Here is a 12,933-nt window from a genome sequence, read left to right on the forward strand (position 1 = left end):
TGTGAACAATGAGGCAGAAAGCAGAGCTCTGGTATCAGTACAGTGTTGATATTGGCAGATATCCAAATTCAGTTATCGTAATTGAACCAGAAGTGAAAAAAAGTTGACTGGCACATCTCCACCTACACCAGTTGCTATGGAGAAGAGGCCAGTCAGCAGTGCAAATCATAGTGGTCGCAAATTCAAAATGCTTTTGCCTTCGACTGTTTATCAAAGATCCAGATATTTTTATTTAATAGGGAGAGTTTTACGTCCATCTAAGCAGTAGAAGTACACCAACAGTGGGAGAAAGGAATGGGGCTTTAACTTCACGAACCAATACTAGGATTAGATACTTACTTTGACCAGGTACAGGTACTGCTGGGGGTTCCTCTCCAAGCCCAGGCGCCTCAGCAGGTCCTCCTCCCCTCCCTCAATCAGCTGATAGAAAATGTGGAAGTTCCTCTCCCCGTGGTTCTGGTGGACCACGCGGGACTTCTCCAGCAGGTAATTGATGATGTGGCCTCCCACCGGAGCACCCTGCCGACGGGATAAAGGCCAGGGAGGGAGGGGGGAGGAGGGGGAGGAGGAGAGGGTAAGGCTGGGGTACTGAGGTGTGACGTAGGAATGATATAACATGCAGGGTGTTTTGTAGCCCATAACACATTTTATGTACCCACAAAAAAGGGATACAAGAGGGGGGAGTGATGTGATTAATTACACTGAAAAAATGTGTGTTTTGACAGAAAATAAAAAATAGTCATACTGTTAATATTACTAAGAAAAACAACAGAGTCTGAGTTTTCTGATTTGGCTCTTATGGAAGCCCACTGCCACAAATGTGATGAGGAAAAAAGATCGTGGAAGTCATTACAATAAAAAAAAATCTAATTAATGACTCAGCATAGTAAATGATAAGTAGCATTACTTAGTATCTAAGTCATTATTTCCAGAATGTTTCACATTATTTTAAGATACTAAGTCATTATTTTGAGAAAGTTTGTCATTATAATGACTTATAGGTTCTTATTTCCCAATCACATTGGAGGAACGGGCTTCCATAGGTTTTCAGTATGTTGAGGTACCAACTTTTTTGGTCCTCATGACAATCTGCTTCCCGCTGAAGGAAGACTTGTTGGACAGTGTTCACTCTGGCATAAAGGATCTGCCAGTGCAGACTGTCCTGCTCACCTTGAAGTCAAACTGAATGTCCATGTACTTGCCAAAGCGGCTCGAGTTGTCGTTACGCAACGTCTTGGCATTGCCAAAGGCCTGGAGAGAGGATAGAGTGGGATGAAGAAGTGAGAGAAAGCAGAGGAGTGATGATTGACGGATTAGGAGGCAGAGAGATAACAGGGAACAGAGAGGAAAAGTGTGATAAAGACAGGATGGCAGAAGAGGAGGTAGCAGTGAAAACAAAGAGAAAACCACAGGCATTACAGTCCCTGCGGTGTTTGTCCAGGACAGTAGCACAGATTACATGGCATACTATACACTCACACATGTACACACATCTGGAAAGCATCTGGCAAAGACATACCAGACATCAAAACAAGTGTTTCCGTAAACTCTAGCACCTCTCTACAAAAAAGACAAAAAAAAAATTCCAAACATTTCAAGTATAAAAATACAAAACAAAATGTTTTTGCATGTGAGGTTTTTTCAGCTAATGTGGGTTTTTGAAAGCACACAGCAGACGAATGTGAAATACATTTTAGATCTTTTGAAAAGTATTTGAATTCTATCTCAACTATCAGATATTTTAACACTTGCATAAGACCAGTTTACACCCGTATTAAAATACTATCTGTGTCCGAATGTGTTATTCAGAGGGAATATGCAAATTCAAAGGAAAATGCATGTTGATGCAAGGTGCAAATGCTTCTGTGCCTGGTTTACATTGTGTTTGGATCCAAGCCATTTGTAGGCAAAATAACAATGATAAAGATTTGTTTTTAGCTAACATAAAATATAGGTCAGTGGGCAAATTTAGAGAGTGAAAAGGCTGAAAGAGACACACATCTATATTACTAATTAAAGGTTTCTTCTGTATCATGAAAGTGTCAAAAAAAGAGGTGTTATTCAACAGAACTGTGAATAATCAAAGAAGTAGTGGGAAACGAATGATGTAGAGTAAGAAATCAGTGTGTGTGATGGTGTGAGCTGAACTCATCTGTGATGCTAATCCACAGGTAACAAGGCATATAATTTACCTAAATGCAGAGCAGTCTGCACGTTCGCAGTGCAACACACCGGGACAAACACAATATTTTTTATACAACAAAAAGAACTTAATGAATTACATGTGCTGAATTTACAAGAGGGGACAAATAATTAAGAATATGTTGTTAATGGCTTTGTAAACTGTGTCATAACCAGCATTTCATAAAGATATTTTTTAAGGGAGTCCAGGACTGATTTGCCACCACCTCAAATTACACGTGCAAATTTTGTCTGGCGGACAGTGATCCAGTCTTAATGAGTATAACAAGATAATGAGAATGCATTAAAATACCAGGTGTAAAAGCAAAGTCAAGATCGGATCATTTATTATCTGGATAACATTCCTATTTTAATACCAGGTCTAAAAGGGGTGTAAGACTTAGGAAGATCAAATAAAATACATTATACCCATCACACTGGAGGTGAACAATACTGATTGCAAACTTCACAGTTTGCTTCATTGAGTAAAAGCTGACCAGAACTTATAAGTGGCAGATAAAGCTTACTGCTCTTGTATTTGACCCCTGTGGGCCACTGTACATCTATTCTGACTGTTGGCAAATGAAATTAAAGGCAAACAAAGCAAACTTTATCAAACAGGCTATTGAGTGGCTGCTGACTGTAAAAATAAGTGATAGGATCATGACAGCTTTCTGCTCTAATAAAAAGATAAAACATTATTAATGATGGAATGACATTTAGTACTTATTTTGGCCTTGAAATATTAGACTTGGAAAAGACCTTATCAGCTCTTCGTTTTAAACACTGCTGAAAGGTAGATATCTTATTTTCAGAAAAAGCAAATAAGCCCCAAATTTATCAACAAAGTTGCATTCATCAACATGGCAGGCTTCTTCTTGGGATAAGCACCCATATTCAGCCCATCACTCCTCAGCATGAGAAGTTCAGCTGTACAGCAAATGTAGCACGGTGAAAAGCTCGCTCTCAGTGTGGTCCACAGACAGATTAATAAAGTGCCGTGACATCTCACCTCCAGCACTGGGTTGGACTGCAGCAGGCGGTCTTTGACAGTCTGCACCTGCTCACTGGCTGGACAGGTGACGGCGTAGTACTGCAGGATCTTCTTGGACGCCTCTGTCTTCCCAGCGCCGCTCTCCCCAGAGATGAGGATGCACTGGTCCTTCCTCTCTGTCCTCAAGGAACGGTACGAGTTGTCTGCAACCGCGTAGCTGGAGAAGTGGAGGGAGAGACGAGGTGGATGGTCAGCAGGGTGTTTAGAATGGGTTTTAACGTTAACAAAAACTGACTCTACACATGATGGAGGAAATGCATTCTACATGTTTGTCAGACCTCAAAATGGATTTTGTTAACTAACACTTAATGTAAATAAAAACTTTATCAACAAGAAAATTCCATAGGGGACCTTTGTTTGACCTATGTATACATGAAAAAGTATTTTTGATGTCCAGTGGTTTCTCCAAGTACTTCACAGTTTGCTATAAAAACTGTCAAGTTTTAAAATATTCAGTATTGGAAAAAGTATTTTCCATTAGCAGCTTTAATCCAGAATTACAGGAATGCGAACAGAAAAGCCAATATCAGTCAAACTCTTACAAGTTAAACACACCAAACAGCCAAACAAATACTCTCTTCAGCGCTCCTTCAGAAGATTTACCATCCCTCTCACTCCCCCTCCCCTCCCCCTCGTCCTGCGCACAAACAAGATGTGTTGCTGATCGGCTGGAATAATGTTGCGTGGTTTGGTCCAAGACACTTTTTGTTTCCCGTTAACAGAGCCATGACTGCGTAGGAACACCAGATTTTCTTTTTACGGATTGACAGAACAGGCAGCTAGCGGACCATGAGAAGAACTTCTGAACTTCTATATGCTTAGAATCGTACACCTCACCTTTAAACAGAAGAAAGTGAAAATATAACAGTAATAGCTGAGCAAAGCTGTAAGCACAGAACTGATCACCTTGAGGTGTTAGAATGGCAAACTTGTTAGCAAATATTTTCTTATTGAGACTATGAGAAGATACAGAGCAACACTGCCATGCTTGTTGGGTTCTGTTCTGGCCCTTTATGTAAGTCCAATATTCACTCTCCTTTTGCTCCATTTTTGGTCTCCACCTACTCCTGAGAAAAATATTTGGCTTTTCAGCTGCTAAATGCTCCACGATGCTCACCAGCTACTTGCTAACTGTCTCCTGAACAGTTGTACAATTGGAGTTACAACTTTTTCACTGAAAACAGCTGTAAGCTGCAGCAGGAACCCAAACAGTAAAGTTGTGGACTGTAAAACAAAACAATTAGCTGGAAGATGCTAAAATTCTCTCTGCAGAATTGACGGGATCTACAAAGTTGGCTGATAATTCATGTCATGGTGATGATGTTCTGTTTAAAAAATAGCACTTAGAATGTCTTGGAAAATGCATGTCTGAATGTAACATATGATGACATCTCACAGTGTGCGAACTTGGAAAGACACTGGACTACCAGAATGAATCATAGAGTCCAGAGTGGAGCACAGCCTGTTTGAGTTACAGTATCATTTGTCAGCTATCAGCACTGCTTTGTTGTTTCAGCCTGCTTGGACACATTTCTGACACCAAACTAATTGCTAGATAAAACCACGAGCTTGGCCTCAGCTACATCAGTCTTTATGTGTGTGTACTGTACTGTATGTGTGTGATATTGGGGGGGGCTGGGGGCTGGGGGCTGGTGGGGGTCAGGTTCGGGTCAGAGGAATTCCCTCTCGAGGGAGGAAACCTCTTGCTTGGTACCATCATTTGCTTACTTTTCTTTCCACCTCCCCCTCCCGTTTTCGCTCTCCAAACCTCCACCTCTACTTGCCAAAGCACATCTTTCTTTCCACTCAGAGGGAGAGAAAACATTTGGCCCTACGCTCAAGTGAAGAGAGAAAAAAAAAAAATCCAGAAGCGGTTACAGCAGAGAGAGAAAGAGCTAGTGAGTGATTCTGAAATGTTTGGATGACGCCACTTCAAGTCTCCATAATGCCCTTGATTGTTCTAAAGCTGACCTATGGGGTCTGGGATGATTCAACAAGGAATCCCCTCACCAGTCCTGTGGAAACCTTTCAAACAAACACTCATGCCTCATGCCATGACGTCTTGTGGACAGCGTGACTGATATAGAAAAAGACAGTCAGACCATGAGAGCATTACATAGCCACTTGACTCAGGGCAAATATCCCCGAGTAGTCTAAACATACACCCTGTAAAACATTAAGAATTCAGGGGCAACATGTGTTAAGTCATCCTTGGGTAAAAAACTTTTAGGGTGTTGAAGCAAAAACAAGGTAACAGTAAACATGCTGTCCACCATGAACGATTCAGTCGATGCTTGGGCTGATCATAATGATGTAATTAATCATTCCTTCCATCTTTCACTCGTGTATATAATGCTGCATTCATGGTCACGCACAAAAATGAATGCATTCCATATGAGATTGCCTAAAGGGAGGATCATGACAGATTGTTTGGAATGACTGTATGTTCTGGTGGACTATTTGCTGAAACCAATCTTCTCTCTGTTTGGTTGCTGTGTCTGTTTTAAGCATGTCATTTCACTGTAAGTGAGAGCTGAAAATATAAAATAGACTGTGAGGTATGCAGAGGTTGTGTCCTTACATGTGTGGTGAGACCTCATAGAAGTTGACTCCACGGTATCGCTCCATGTGGTTCTTGGTGTAGATCTCCAGGTCTTTGTATGGGTTAACTGACACCAGCACTGAACCAATGTATGTCTGGTGGAAAGAGAACAAACAGTCACACAACAAAGACAACTTCACATGCCTGTCCTGCATGTTTTACTGACACTGTCTGGATCATATTTTCACTTGTCCACATTAGCTGTGTCAATCTAGATTTTACCCCTGTACTTTAAGAATTTTGCAGTGAGAACAAGTTCAGATAAAAAACAAACAGCTGCCTAAAATTACTAAATATAAAAGAAAAAATGAAAAATAAAAACACTGAATTATGTTCTGTAAAAACAACATATATGCCGACACTGATATAGACCAGTACAGTTGCAGTAGGCCAATGTTGGGCCAATAGTACTGCCCAACCAATATATCAATCTGGCTCCTGACTTCAGTTCCATTAAGCTTGGATAAAGTTTCCAAATGTCTCCACTGGAAGTGACAGTACTTGTGAGTTTTATTTAAAGGGACAGTTCACCCCAAAATTTAAAATACATATTTTCCCCTGGCCTGTAGTGCTATGTATTCATTTAGATTGTTTTGGTGTGAGCTGCAGAGTTTTGGAGATATCAGTCATGGAGATGTCTGCCTTCTCTCCAATATAATGGAACTGGATGGCACTAGTCCTGTGGTGCTCAAAAGCACAAAAAACTATATTTGATATGGTTACTCAGGATAATTCATAGACCTTGTTGTGAGCAGTTTCATGCTGAAACTACTTTGTTTCTAGTTGAAAGAAGAAACTGGTAGATTCTACTGCAGAAGGAAAGTAGTTTCTACATGAAACTGCTCACAGCAAACTCTGAATTATTGTGAGCAACCAAGTCATGATTTTTGAAAAGAAACATTTCAGGTAGATGTATTATGGTGCTTTGTGGACCACAGGACTAGTGCCATATAGTTCCATCATACTGGAGAGAGGGCAGACATCTTGCCATCATCTCCAAAACTCTGCAACTCACACCAAAACAATATATATGGACAAACAGGACTACAGGCCAGAGGAAAATGTATTTTTCATTTTGGGGTGAACTGTTAAAGCTCTGATCCACTTTAAGTTCTGTACTGTGCATTTTAAAACAGAAATGAATCTAATCATGGTTCAGTTTGATCTGGACTGCGACCACTTCCTTTGGTCAGACCGAGATTTGACTGTTTGGTTCGGACCATGGTCCAGGTAATTTTTGTTTAGATCAAACTGGAAAGTCTAGAAGTCTAGACCAAAGCAGTTAGGAGTGAAAGGGCCCTAAATGTATGAAATATGGAAATACAATATGGCACATTCTTCACTGTGACTCTGGGCAAAGAAAACAAACTGTAATTTGTGTAATTCTGTGGCTGTTTTGGCACAAATTTTCTGTGAATTAATTGACTACTTTTTCTCTGTATCTGCAATTTTGTTTGAAGATCAGTTGGGAAAAGCAAAAGGCAATTTAGAAGCACTGTCCCTACTACAGTACAGTGAAGAAAGACGAGTTTTCAATGTAAAACATCCTGCTTAGTACCTGTCACAATGTCAATAAAATGGTTCATGTGCAGGCTACTCAATGAAAACTATGAGCCAATATATAATTATCAGATTTTTTTTACTGCCAAATATTAATCCAGAATATTAATATTATTATTAATATTAATACAAAAATCCAGAACTGATGGGGTCCATACACATGCAGATAAACCCCAATCCTTCTCGTTACGCCTACTCACATAGATGAGGTTCTCTTTGAAGCGCTTGCGCAAGTTCTCTATGAAGGCGGCCTCACTGGTGTAGTTCTCCAGCAGGACAAAGTCCTGCACGCCCACCCGGTCTCTGGCTGTCAGGGCCGACTCCATCATAGCCCGCACCCCGTCACTAGCCACCACCTAGAGGGGGAAAAACAGGGAGGAGGGTGAGGTTAGTGAATGAATATGACAACATAACCTATGTACTGTAACACTTCATCAGTCAGACTTATACGGAATTGGAGAAAGAAGAGAGAGAGAGGGACTGAAGAACACAAAAAGCTACACATCACACACACATAATCCATCCTTGTTAGGGTTAGAGAAAAAAGAACTACAACAAACTAATAATTAATATCATAAATCACTGCTGCACCAACTATTCCCTGCAAAAGAATGCCAGTACAAAGCAGTGGGAGTAGCATACAACTTTGTTTGCACACCAGTAACATACTAACTTAAAAAGCAGGTATGTGCATCTTGGTATGCTGAACTGCCAACTCCATCAAACACACCGCAATCAACTTCACCACCGAAAAAACCATATGGAGCTGGTGGTTACTAGCTGTAGGGCCAATCATCGCACGTTGCATTAAATCGAAGAACAATTACAGTCACCAAAAGTATACAAATTCCAGATCTGGGTACTAAAAAGACTGAATGCAGGCATTGTTTGACTGGAGAAGTTTTGATACTGCTTGTTACGGGGTTTTTTGGTCACTATCTTAAAGGTATCGAGTATCAAACCCCACCCTAGGCTGCAATGCATTGTTGTCAGCTTGTACATAAAGTCTGTTTAATTTGATTGCAAAAACAATCAATACCACAGTGGTTGTTTGTGAGAGGACCTTATCATTAAGTCCTATTCACACTAGACTAGAATTACCTGGGAGGTAAATTTTTAATAATTTTCAATAAATCATCTGTGATCTTAATCCCATGCAAATCTGTCATGTTTGAAATTTTTTATTGTTTGTTTTCTCCGCACCTTTTTCCTGCCTCTTTCCTGGTTATGAACTGCGGGTGCTACATTAGCAACTGTAAATGAAAGGTTTTGCAGCATGTTTGGGTGAAAATTCACTACACAGCATAGAGACCTATTCACAAAAACAGCTAGCTCAAATCCATCAGAAGAGCAAAATCTCAAAAGATTTTCTGATCTTTCAACAGGCTTGACATCAGACAACAGAGCATTGACATCATATCCAGGGAATAATACCAGTAAATCTGAGTTAAAAAGAATTGCGTGTGAATGCGCCGCACGAAAAACAGATGAGGGTGGTAATTTCTAAGTCACATGTGGTCCCTTTGGTAATACTTGTCCCACGCGAATAGGGCTTTAGTTTAATCTAATTCAACAGTTTGACCAGATTCAACGCAAGTATGCAAGAATATGTATTCTTCAGGGAATCAATTGAGTTTCAGTGTTTCATGGTTTACAGTCTCTTTTTGCAATAAACTCTAAAATGTAATAGCACAAATTATCATCAGTTTCAATCCAAACATGTTTGCAATCAGCCTTGCAAAAAACCTGAAAGTATAACAGGCTGAAACCAGTCTCTGTTGAGAGATAGCCATTTTTGTGAGCAAGTAAATCTCACGGTCAAAGGTTCATTAAGTCCTTCCTGTCCCATAAGCTCTCATCACATCTTTTAGAACTTAGAGGAAATCTTTAGTCCCCTGCCACAGCTTTTAACCTACAATAGAGCACATTCAGACCAGTGCAATGACCCACTGTTTGAAGTCTAAAAGCCATTACAGATCTCAAATTTGGTTAATACACATAAAACAAAACTAAGAGAGACTTTATGACTGTATATTGCACAGTTTACTTTACAACAGCCCCCAACTAGGTGATGTTACCACCTCTAAAAGTTGAGATGAAGCCAAGCCCAAATGTGGGGAGAAAATGTGTCACTTCAGCTGAAGTGCACCGAGCCCCACCCAGGCTTCACATATATCTAAAAATATACAGCACAAACTTCAAATCAGAAGTGAAGTTAAATAGCAACACTTACAATATTAAGATCATCGATGCGCTTGCCCAGGAAGCCGTTTTCTAAAATAGAGGCTTGAGTTTTGCGCATAAGGTTGCGAATGTTGCTCACGTCCATGTTGAACATGTACCGAGTTGGACAGAACTAAACTCGACTTGTGCTCGAGGGTAGAGGCAGGGACAGGGACACACAAAGTACAGCAGGTGTTGTTGTTGTGTTAAGCAGTACAGTAGTCTTCATCCCTCAGGAGAGCACGAAGAAGAGATGGAGAAAGAAAGGGAAGAGAGAGCTTGAGGGAGGAGAGAACTTATTAATTAGCGTTGGGTGAGAGAGGAGGGGAAATACAGGGCAGAGAGGTGTTAGAGAGGAGAGAAAAAAAGAGAAGTAAGAGGAACTGATGGATGCCAGGTTATGACTCCAGTCCTGCACCATTGCTCTAATTCAACTGTACTGGAAAGCTAACAATACTCCCTTAAATTCCACACAGCAGTACCCTCAACAACACAAAACTGAACAGACACCCACATGCACAACATCTTGATCAGATTTCACACAAATATGCATGAATATGTTTGATCCTGGATTTCAAAGGAGACTTGCTGTGTCCCATGGTGCTTCACACATGGGGAGAAGCCACGGGACACCAGTGTGGACCTTAGTCCATGTCTGGCAGTCCACAATACAAGTTCAGGGAACCAGATCTGACACCACAGCAGGTCCCTATAAACCTAATAACATTAGCTCGCACTGCCTGTTACATTTATGCTCTTTAATTAACGGAATCACCCCTGTGCTTTATCTTTACAGCCTTTCAAAGAGGCAAGTGGCCGAGCTGAGAGGGAGGCTGTTAGAGCTGATTCACCTCTAATCTTTATGTTCCGATGATGACTCAAGCTTTCATCTGTGCCTCTCCTTTACTTCTTAATCCGTGTGTGTGTGTGTGTGTATGTGAGCATATGTATTTGTGTGCACGTGTCCTCACAAGGACACAACAGTGGCACAAATCCAAAGTGAGCGGTTTGATTTCATCTCTTTAGATGAGAAGGCTTTCACTATTAGATTTTACAAGACCCTGCGATACACAGCTCCCAGATTAATGCAACTATAAATAGAATATGCATTGAATAATAGCACTGCTCTTTACTGCACACTGGCTACGTTCACTGCAGGCTTCTTTAGCACCTGTGGAGGCTTTTGACACCTCTGTCTCAGACAAAATGCTGCTTCAAGGCAAACCACACATCAAGCAGAGCAGCATGATGAAGAAAGGAAGATGACACACCACAGAGGTGGTAAGTGTAATAACAATACACTAAAACCTCAATGGCTGTATTTAAGGTTAAAGTTAGAGGTTCAAAAGTGTGTGATGTATCAGTCTTAAAGGGATAGTTTGGATTTTTTGAAGTGGGGTTGTATGAGGTACTAGTGTATTACAAGGTGGGAATTTGTACCAGCCAACAGCCAAATGCTGGCATAACATTAAAGTGGCTGGTAGATTTCAGTCACAAAATAATGATTTAGTATTGAGTGGCTGGTGAATTTGAACACTTTTCAACTCCAGTGTCCTGTGAGGTAAAACTGCTATTTGTTGCTTTACAGAGAAAGATATTTGACTTGTATAACAGTGGTTTCCTGTCGGAAAAAGCTGTCTGACGGCAAATTAAAGTGGTGCAAACATTCTAAATAGAGTGTGCACTTAAACTGATTTTGCTGCTGACCCTGTCCAGAGCAGCACACTGCTTAGCTCCCATGCTGGTACTTCTCTCTGCTTTTCCAAACTGAATCAAAACACAATGAGAATCTGAACTATCCCTTTCAGGTTTTCATGAAATCAAAACAAATTTTCACACTATTTGTGGTAAGCCTTTTTGCCTTTTAGGTCATTGTTCGTGGCAGGGTCCACCACTCCTGCGCTGGATTCACAAGATTCACAGAAAACAGTGCATGTATGTAATACAGTTAATTGATTGTGACTGACTTCTTATTAAAACAAAGTCAGTTTGTTTGGTTGCAGTGTAAAGAGATACACCAGCTGCTCTTCCATTGAATTTCTGGGAAAATAGCTGCTCAACAAGTGTTTGCTGTTGTATTAAGCTGCACTTATTGTTACCACAGTAACCATCGGTGTTACAAAATCAACCAGAAATGAAATCTTCAAGTTTGTAAGTTTAAGGGAAGGGGAAGAGCAAATAGCTTTGGAATGCACTGCACCAGTATTGATACAAGTATTAATATTTCAACTATTAATTCAAGCATGTGTGAGCTCATGTGTCCCACATCCCATACGTCCTTGTTTGTCTTACCCCTGGACGCCATGAGCTCTGGTGACCTATTGTTTCACACATTTCTACAGACAGCAAAGAAACTGCAGCTGTGTGTGTGAAGGAGGGTGTTTGTGTGACTAACATTTTTTTGTTAGCAGTCCCTACATTTCTCACCTGACAATCAAACAGTATGGAAGCTACTTTGACTCCTTTACTTTCTGAACTTATCACTGCTCATGCTAACTAACCACTTCTTTTTCTTACTCCAAACACCCATCTGTTGCTGCAGCTGCACACATATGGCTTCCGGTACAGTGGATGATATTTCCTGGGAAAGAACTAAATGACAGCGAGTGTTTAGACCAAAGGTAAAGGAATTCATCATTTGAGAACAAGTTAAATCACTGTTGGGAGCTGCAAAACTGATATACATTTACATTAAGGTGACATAGTTTATGACAAAACCCTCCAAATATTATGGTGCCTGGAAGGAAAGAAACCAGAGGCTTATTTCCTCACCTCTCCCCTCCTCTTCCTCCTCTATACATTCTATCTTCCACTCACTTTCCCTCCTTGTTTTCAGTCTCTCTCCATTACTTCATTGTTTCCCAATGCCGCTCTCACTGTTTGGCTTTCCTGCGTGCTGTGGTGCACACCGGACCTCCACCCGGTCTCAGGAACACGCCAAGTACGTGCCTACCCGGTTCCGACATGTCGTCATGCTTTCCAAATGCTGTGCAGCAAACAAGGTAGCTCAGAGCCAGGTTAGCAGAAGGAGACCTGACGAGGTACAACCCTCTGCTAAGACCTCTACCTATACTGACGTCTGACTCGCATCAGTTTCTGAAGGAAAGGACCAATGAATGCATGACCAAACGCACTGCAGCACAACATTCACATACCTGAGGTTAATGAGAGTGATTCAATGTTGAGTTTTTCCAAAGGCAGATATCGGCTTGGTATGTCAGTCTAAAACAGTCCTCTACCTCACTGCCCCATTGCCCCTGCCTATCTACCTTTCTCATCTACTCACAATATCACCCCCACTAAAACAACAAAC

General features: G+C 40.9%; 1 protein-coding gene across 3 annotated transcripts in view; it reads right to left on the reverse strand.

The window, feature by feature from the left end:
• Window positions 1-12,933, reverse strand: part of myo1cb (myosin Ic, paralog b) — an 82,038-nt gene that overhangs the window by 23,230 nt on the left and 45,875 nt on the right. For all 3 annotated transcript variants that reach the window (XM_084718176.1, XM_084718179.1, XM_084718178.1), the window contains 5 exons: window positions 7,598-7,753; window positions 5,817-5,932; window positions 3,194-3,392; window positions 1,171-1,251; window positions 340-519 (listed from right to left, as the gene is read on the reverse strand). In XM_084718176.1, the coding sequence (XP_084574302.1) occupies window positions 340-519; window positions 1,171-1,251; window positions 3,194-3,392; window positions 5,817-5,932; window positions 7,598-7,753 (732 nt within the window). The remainder of the gene's footprint in view (window positions 1-339; window positions 520-1,170; window positions 1,252-3,193; window positions 3,393-5,816; window positions 5,933-7,597; window positions 7,754-12,933) is intronic.

Source organism: Lutjanus erythropterus, chromosome 4, assembly GCF_056507025.1.
Source record: "Lutjanus erythropterus isolate fLutEry1 chromosome 4, fLutEry1.hap2, whole genome shotgun sequence".
NCBI lineage: Eukaryota > Metazoa > Chordata > Actinopteri > Lutjaniformes > Lutjanidae > Lutjanus > Lutjanus erythropterus.